At 35.4% G+C, this 9496-nt stretch overlaps 1 protein-coding gene across 1 annotated transcript; it reads right to left on the reverse strand.

The window, feature by feature from the left end:
* Positions 1 to 775: 775 nt before the first annotated feature.
* Positions 776 to 1702, reverse strand: LOC124227377 (olfactory receptor 12D2-like). Its single transcript, XM_046641354.1, has one exon. It carries the CDS (start codon positions 1700 to 1702, stop codon positions 776 to 778), a length of 927 nt encoding a protein of 308 aa, XP_046497310.1.
* Positions 1703 to 9496: the final 7794 nt, after the last annotated feature.

Consider the following 9496-nt stretch of genomic DNA (forward strand, 5'->3'; position numbering starts at 1 on the left):
TGAACTGGTGAAACACTGGGCCACTGAAGCAGGGTGCGCGAACTTAATCACTTGGCCACAGCGCTGGCCCATCTCCTCTTTTAATAGTATTTTACAGTAATCTTTGACAGTTTATCCAGTTGACTTATAAAACATCTATAGTGATAGAGATTCCAAAATTCTATAGGTAAACACTGGTTATCGTATCTCTGCTAATTAGTGATTACAATATTATTTGTTTTTATTATTTACTTGTCTCTCTGCTTGAAGAAAAAGAAATCATGACGTATTGCCTAAAAATTTCCTTTGCTCATATGTGTTAGCATTTATTTTCTCAATTGAAAAACCATGTCCTTATATTCAAATCTTTAATATGTATTAGTGTAATAATTTTATTACTAGCATTAAAATATTTTAACTTAGAGTGACCACACAGATTAACAGGTCTAAGTACTATACAACTACCCAGTAAGTGGATAATATGGGCATATTTTGATACCTGATTTCATTCAAGAACACAAAAATACATAACAAATCAGTTGTATCACTGATATTTCAAACCAAATTTAGTATTAGGATTCCATGGATGGTGTCCCATTTCTTCAAGTTTCTCATATATTACCCAGGAATGTGTTGCTTAACACAACTGGTCTGGACTTTCTCATTATTTTTCCTTTATTCAGTTCCCTCTGTTATTCATGTTGGAAATAACTTGAGGAGCAGCACAATTTGACATCTCAAGTTTCTCATTGCCAGTTTATTTATGCCTCAGAAAAATGCTCTAGATTTCTTTAAGTTAGAGCCTCCTTCTAATCACTCTACTCAATGCCCCCTTCACATCCTTGTTCCTCAAAGTATAGATCAGTGGATTTAGTACAGGAGTGACCACACTGTACATAATGGCCATGATCCAGTCCTGGTCCATGGAGCTACCTGAGGCAGGACGAATATAAGTGAAGACTACAGGAGCATATAAGAGAATAACTACCATGAAGTGGGAGGCACAAGTGGACAGTGCTTTGTGAAGCATGCTGCAACAACGGGTCTTGACGAAAAGATAGATGATAATGTAGAAATAAGAGATAAGTGTTAAAAAGAATGGGCCCATGGCAATGGTCCCTGTGACAGTATTGAGCAGCCACTGGTTGAGCTCAGTGTTCCCACAGGCCAACTCCAACAATGGCTTAACATCACAGAAGAAGTGATGGATATGGTTGGAACCACAGAAGTTCAAGCGAGAGGTCATTATGGAGTGCAACAGGGCATGGGAAAAACCAGTGGTCCAGATAGTGATAGCCATCTGGGTACAGAGCTGATGATTCATGATTAGAGGGTAATGAAGTGGTTTACAGATAGCCACAAAGCGGTCAAAGGCCATTACAGCCAACAACATGGCCTCAGTGCTACCCAGAAAGTGGAAGAAGTGAAGCTGGCTGATGCACCCCAAGAAAGAAATTGCTTTGTGTGTAGAGAGGAAGTTCTCCAGCATCTTTGGCAGTGTCACTGTGGAGTAGCAGATATCTAGACATGACAGATTTCCCAGGAAGAAATACATAGGTGAATGGAGTTTTGGATCAGAGATGACAATCATCAAGATAGCTCCATTCCCAGCCACAATAAGAAAGTAAATTGCCAGGAAAATCACGAAGAGAAAAGGCTGCAGTATCTGGATGTCTGTTAATCCCAGGAGGAGAAATTCAGCGACTGAGGTTTGATTCAGCATCACTTAAAAGAAAAGACAAAATAATGTATGGAATGGTGTCTCTGATGGGAATCAGAGTCCTTTCAGTCTAGCAGTTTTCCTCCTAGACAACAATATTGTGAGAGAAAGCATTATTGTTTCACATAGCACAAACCTCAGAGGTTTTAGGTTATTTGGACCATTAGACTATTAAAAATTAAAGTTACCTGTTGGTTAAAGACTGTGACCCAACCATGTTTTTCGTTATTAAGTTTATCATTGGTATTTTTTACTTCCAGGGATTCAAAGCATGTTGCCAGCCTACGATGTTCTCTGACTATGAACCTCTACCTTCTGGTACAGCTTCCCTTTCATCTTCCAAAGTCAGCTCCAACAGGGGGAAATTTTTAAATACTCTCCCACATTGTTATCTCTTGACCTAGTAAGAAATCACCTAAATGGTTTTTAGTTAAGATAAATAGACAAAGAGAGAATAATAGGAACTGTAAGGAAATCTGTTAGAGATATAGGCATGGAGTGCTTTCTATAGAAGGGGAATCATTCAAAGTTTGGATAATCCCTAAGAGGAGAAGAAAAAGATTTGAGATGACCAGCATAAAAAAGTGGTTTAATTAGGAAACACTGCTAGGGAGCCTATGGGATTCTAGTCTTCATAGCTGGAGGAAATTTTGAGAAATTATCTAATGTCTACTATGTCTCCATGCAGGCTGGCTTCAAGCAGTTCAGAGCTTTCTTTGATAGCCATGTATATTTTGTATATTGTTAAAAATTTTCCTCTCCTGTTTAAGGTACAAATAATATAGAAAATATCATTTTTGGTTCTGTGACCCACAAAACAATATTATATCAAAAATTAATTTTGGGGGGAAACTTTTACTAACATTGAAAGAAACTTAATCAGATTTGTCTGTGCTAAGTGATTTATTTCACTGCGATTTCAATATTTAGAGATTACATGTTTACTTTGAAGAATATCGAGAGAACCAGGCTTGTTGAATTGAGAATGAGATAAGGCAATAAAAATGTAGAATGTAAAGAGCCTTCAGAATTTACAAATACAATGAAGAGTCCATCATAAGTCAGGAAAGCCAGCTTGCAATCCTGTGTATTAATCTGTAAAACTAGCAAGCAGACAAAAAATGTGGGCAGCTGCTCAGCGTGTCTCCTAATTCATTCTCTTACCTGATTGATTGTTCAAAATCACAACTAAGAAAGCTTTTCAGGTTTATGTTCCCCTTGATTATAAATAGTAGAAAAATATTTGAAGTGATAGTTCCTATTGGGATTGCAGCATAAGCTCTTCGTCTTCAAAAACCTCTTCCTCTCTTTCTGAAATTCTGCCTGCTTTTTTATCATCCACAGATCTCTAGACATACAAATCCTGAGAGAGCATGTCTCCTGGGTCTGAGAAGGATTGTTATAAGAATAAATAGGATACATTTCCATACTTGTACTATGAGGAAATTCCCTTTGGGAATTCTTATCTTTAGTTGCATTTTTGTTTCATTGTTCCTATTTTCTTTCCTTACTATGTTTCTGCCTTAGTTTCAAAACCATGGACAGCAAATCTCAATCCTTCATATGTTTTCTTCACTAAATTATCTTTTATTTCCTGAGACAGAGGTATGGATATACATTCTTATTTGGGGACTTCCCTGGAAAAACTCTTGTGTAGAGAAGGGGAAGAAATTTGGCAATGACAGTTAAAGAATGGGGGCCAGTCACAATCCCATTGATCTATCCAGAAAGATGATTATCTTTAACATTCTACTCATTCATTACTATAGTTCTATGGAAAACAAAGAAAGGAGAATAGAGAGAAGTTGTACTTTTTAAAATTCTTTCTAAATCTACTCTTCAATGTTGGAAATAATACTACTCTATTTTCTTTAATTTTCTGATCCCAAAGCTCACATCTCTTTCTGGGAGAATGAGGCTGATCTCTTCAATGTGTATCCTTGCTTCTTGCTATACCCTTTACGAAAAATACTTTGTCTGCTTCATGCAAGGAATATCAATATGTGATCTGACATCCATCTAGAATTTCTCGTAACATGTATAAATGCCATGTAATTTGTTCATCTTTCTATTGAGGTCCATTCTTGCTGTTTTGAATGATTATATATTCATCACATTAATGATTCCTTGTTATATAATATGTTATGAACATAATAGAAATAAATAACACGTGTTCTTATTCTATAAAGTATTTTTCTGAGGTTTTTAAAATCATGTATTAGCTTATTTATTTCTTTTTAACATCCAGTGAAGGAAGTACTAAAATCATTCCTACTTTACCACAAGAAAACTGAGGCTCAAAGGATATAAGTAAATTTTGCTGTTTTTTTCCACAAACTTTATTGAGGAATAATTGACAAGTGTAGTTATATATATTTAAAGTGTATGATGTGATATTTTGATTTACATATGCATTGTGGAATGATTAACACCATCTGTATAATTAACACATCTATCACCTGACATCATTGACTCTTTCTTTGTGTGTGCATTGAGAATGCTTAAGATCTACTCTCAGCAGCTTTCAAGAATGCAATATCATCTTATTAATTATAGCCAACATTAAATTACCTTGTTTTACAATAAACTGTGGAACTAGAATTCAAACTGTGGCTCTCTGTTTCTATAGATGACTGCAATATGGTCTTCATTCTTTCAAAATATCACCCATCTGAATTGTATCTACAGTTTCTCAGTTGTCTAGCAATCCATCATTTTGACAAAGTCATGACCAGCAAATTTCCTCTCTATGTTTTGTCTCTCTGAGGTCTTGTTTATAAATTATTTTTCTCCTCAAGTCAAAAATAAACTGTTTTACATATTCTTTTATTACAAGGGCATTCTTTTATTTCGTGGGTGTGTGACCTATGCAGTCCCACAGGGCTGTGTGCTCAGTATACCCACATTTGATATAATGCTGTGCTTTCACTGTCCTGAAATTCTTAATAATTTTTGAACAAGAGACCCTGATTTTTTTATTTTTCCCTGAGCCACACCAATTATGTAACTGGTCCTGTTTATTAGAGTTACAGTTTTATATTTATTGTTTAGAACTATGTGTTATAGAGTTCATGTTTACATGCTGTAAGATGATCAGCCAGAATTGACTCTACTTGGTCTCTGTGTAGTCTATTCCTCCTTTACAGATGTATGATGCCAGCTCTGTATAATTGCAAGTTCCACCCAATACATGGTCTATTCCTCCATTTTTTTTTTTCATTTGAGAAAACTGCATTTTAAGTAGCATTGTTTTATTTTAGGTCTTAATAACTTGTATAATGGATCCAATCTTTACTCTTCTTTTGTAAAAATGCCTTGAGTTTTGACAGCTCATTTCCCAAGCAATTTCAATGTTATAGGCAACTTTGTTCATAGAAGAGAGACCTAAGGCCAGCACATGGTAGTGCGTTAAAATTGAGATCTTTGAGTAAAGCCAGGATTCTTGAAAGATGATATTGTAGTGAAAGGAGTGTGAGATGGACAAAAGTCTAAGGAGTGTGAGATGGACAAAAGTCTACGCACATACAAATTAAGATTACAAAGGGTTCCTCTGTTGTAGCTTAGGTTCTAAAATTTAGAAATATAACTGAACACCATAGGATATCAGAAAGTGAGGATAGAGTGACTGTGTCTTCTTTTGTTATTTATTTATTTATATTATTTATTTTTAATTACGGTGGCATTGGTTTATAGCATTATATACATTTCAGGTGTACAGCATTACATTTTGATTCCTGGGTAGATTACATCATGTTCACCACCCAAAGACTAATTACAATCCATCACCACGCACAGGTGCCCAATAACCCTTTTTACCCTCCTCCCTCCCCACTTCCCCTCTGGTAACCACCAATTTAATCTCTGTCTCTATATGACTGTTTGTTGTTTTTATCTTCTACTTATGAGTGAGATCATATGGTATTTGACTTTTCCTTCTGACTTATTTTGCTTACTGTAACTCCCTCAAGGTCCCCCCTTGTTGTCACAAATGGCTGGATTTCATCATTTCCTATGGCTGAGTAGTACACCATTGTGTATATATATCACATCTTCTTTATCCTTTTGTCCCTTCATGGGCACCTAGATTGCTTCCAAGTCTTGGCTATTGTCAATAATGCTGCAATTAACACAGAGGTGCATGTATCTTTATGCATTCATGTTTCCTTCTTCTTTAGATAAATATCCAGCAGTAGAATAGATGGATCATATGGTAGTTCTATTCTAAATTTTTTGAGGAATCTCCATACTGTTTTACGTGGTGGCTACACCAGTTTGCACTCCCACCAACAGTGTTGGAGAATTCCCTTCTCTCCACATCCTCTCCAATTATAGCCGTTATGGCGGAAATGAGGTGATGTCTCACTGTAGTTTTGATTTGCATTTCTCTGATAGTTAAGCATGGTGAACATCTTTTCATGTGCCTGTTGGCCATCTGTATATCTGTTCAGATCTTTTGCCCATTTTTTAATTGGGTTGTTATTTTTTTTATTCTCTAGATGTATAAGTTCTTTATATATTTTGGATATTAACCCCTTATCAGAAATACAGTTCGCAAATATCTTCTCCCAATTGTTAGATTGTCTTTGCATTTTGTTGATGGTTTCCTTTGCTGTGCAGAAGGTTTTTAGTTTGAGGTAATCTCATTTCTTTATTTTTCCTATTGTTTTCCTTGCCCGGTCAGACACAGTACTTGAAAATATGCTGCTAAGACCAATGTCTCAGAGCGTACTGCCTATGTTTTCTTCTGGAATTTTCATGGCTTCAGGTCTTAAATTCAAGTCTTTAATCCATTTTGAGTTAATTTTTGTGTATGGTGTGAGATAATGGTCTACTTGTATGATCCTAAGAATTTATCAATTTCTTCTAGATTATCCAATTTGTTGGTGTATAGCTTTTCATAGTATTCTCATAATCTTTTTTATTTCTGAGATGTCTGCTGTAATTTTTCTTCTTTCACTTCTGGTTTTATTTATTTGAGCCTTGTCTCTTTTTACTTGGAAGGTCTAGCTAAAGGTTTGTCAATTTTGTTTATCTTTTCAAAGAACCAGCTCCTGGTTTCATTGATTTTTTCTATTGTTTTCTCAGTCGTCTGTATTTCATTTATTTCTGCTCTGATTTTTATTATTTACTTCCTTCTACTGATTTGGGGCTTTGTTTGTTCTTCTTTTTCCAATTCCATTAGGTGCACTGCTAGATTGTTTATTTGAGATTCTTTTTGTTTATTGACATAAGCCTGTATTGCTTACAGGCCTGTATTGTATAAACTTCCGCCTTAGAACTGCTTTTGCTGTATCCCATAGATTTTGGCAAGCCATATTTTCATTTTCATTTATCTCCAGGTACTTTTTTTATTTCTCCTTTGATTTCTTGATTTACTAAATCATTGTTCAGGAGCAATTTGTTTATCTCCACGTTTCTGTGCCTTTTCTGATTTTATTCCTGGTTGATTTCTAGTTTCATACTTTTGTGGTCAGTAAAGCTGCTTGGTATTATTTCAATCTTCTTAAATTTAGACTCGTTTTATGGACTAACATATGATCAGTCCTGAAGAATATTCCATGTGCATTTGAAAAGAGTGTGTATTTTGTGGTTTATGAACAGATTGTTCTATATATATCTATTAAGTCCATCTGGTCTATGTCTCATTTAAAGGCCAATGTTTCCTTATTGATCTTCTGTTTGACTGATCTATCCATTGGTATAAGAGGAGTGTTAATGTCCCCTACTATTATTGTGTTACTATCTATTTCTCCTGTTAATACCTGCTTTATATATTTAAGTGCCCCTATGTTGGGTGCATAGATATTTATAAATGTTACATCCTCTTGTTGGATTGTTCCCTTTATCATGTTGTAGTACCCTTCTTTGTCTCTTGTTACAGTTTTTGTTTTGAAGCCTATTTTGTCTAAGTCTTGCTACTCCAGCTTTCTTTTCAGTGCCATTTGCATGGAGTATCTTTTTTCATCCCTTTACTTTCAGTTTGTGAATGTTTTTAGGTATGAAGTGTATTTCTTGTATGCAGCATGTATACATGAGTCTTTTTTTAAATCCAATCGGCCACCCTATGCCTTTGGATTGGAACATTTAATCCGTTGACATTTAAAGTAGCTGTTGATAAGTAAGTACTTATTGCCATTTTGCGACTCTTTTTCTAGTGTTTTAGTACTTCTTCTGTTTAGTAGCTCCTTTCTTCTTCTCTTGCTCTCTTCTCTTGTGATTTGATGGCTTTCTTTAGTATTATTTGGGTTCTTTTCCTTTAATTGCTTTTGTTTTTATTATAGGTTTCTGGTTTGTAATTACCATGAGGTTCATATGTAATAACCTACATATATAGCAATCGATATTAAGTTGATGGTTTCTTTAGTTTGACCTCTTTCTGAAAGCTCTGCTCTTGTACTCCTCTCATCCTACATTTTATGTTTTTGATATCATGTCTGAGTTCTTTTTTGTGAGTGTATCCATTACCCTGTCATTGAAATAGGTAATTTTAGTGCTTTTGCCATTTGACCTTCATATTATCTTCACAGGTGGTTGCTCTGCTACTTTTACAGTATCTTAACCTTTAAGAGTAATTTTATTGCCTCTTTTTTTGGGGATAATTTTTGTATTCCTATTTGTGGTCTTCTTTTTCCCACTTAAATAAGTCTTTAACATTTCTTGTAAAACTGGTTTCTTGTTGATAAACTTTAATTTTTGCTTGTCTTGGAAACTTTTTATCTCTCCTTCCATTCGGAATCATCTTGTGAGGTAAAGCATTCTTGGCTGTAGGTTTTTTCCTTTCAGCACTAAATATATTGTGCCATTCCTTCTAGCCTGTAAGGTTTCTGCTGAGAAGTCTGCCTATAGCCTTATGGACTTTCCTTTGTATGTCACTTGTTGCCTTTCTCTTGCCACTTTTAGGATTCTCTCTTTATCTTTAATTTTGGACATTTTAATTATAATGTGTCTTGATGTGGGCCTCTTTGGGTTTATCTTGTTTGGTATTCTCTGTGCTTCCTCTACCTGGACGTCTATTGTATTCCTTGGGTTAAGAAACTATTCAGCTATTATTTATTCAAATTGATTCTCTGCCCCTTTGTCTTTCTCTTCTCCTTCTGGGACACCTATAATACAAATGTTAGTGTGCTTGATGTTGTGTCAGAGTTCCCTTACACTATTCTTGTTCTTTTTCACTCTTTGTTCTTTTATCTGTTTAGTTTGGGTGATGTCCTCTAGACTTTCGTCCAGCTCACTGATCTGTTCTTCTGTATCATCTACTCTGCTATTGAGTCCCTATAGTGAATTTTTCATTTCCAGTATTGTTGTCGTCATTTCTGATTGATTCTTTTTTATATTTTCCAATTCTATCTACATTCTCACTGAGTTCATCCATTCTTCTCCCAAGATCAGTGAGCATCCTTTACTTTTTGTTTGAACTCTTCATCAGGTAGATTGTTTATTTCTGTTTCATTTAGTTCTTTTTCTTGGCTTTTGTCATGTTCCCTTACTTGGAACATATTCCTTTGCCTCCTCATTTTGATTCTTTCTCTGTACTTATATCTATGTATTAGGTGGGTCAGCTACATCTTCATCATCTACATCACCTACATCAGGTCCCCCACTCCTCCAGGGAAGTGTTTGTACCTTAGGATTGTTCCTGGCCAGCCGTGAAGTGCTGTAGCTTGCAAAGGTGGCTTTTTTTTTTCTCTCCAGAAAGGAATTTCTGCCTTTTCCATCTCAGCTAGGACTGCCGCTTCTTGCAGGGGATCTTTTTGTCCATTTTTCAGTTCTCTCTCAGAGGTAATTGTTCCCAGAGTA

The sequence above is a fragment of the Equus quagga genome, chromosome 15, assembly GCF_021613505.1.
Source record: "Equus quagga isolate Etosha38 chromosome 15, UCLA_HA_Equagga_1.0, whole genome shotgun sequence".
Taxonomy (NCBI): Eukaryota; Metazoa; Chordata; class Mammalia; order Perissodactyla; family Equidae; genus Equus; species Equus quagga.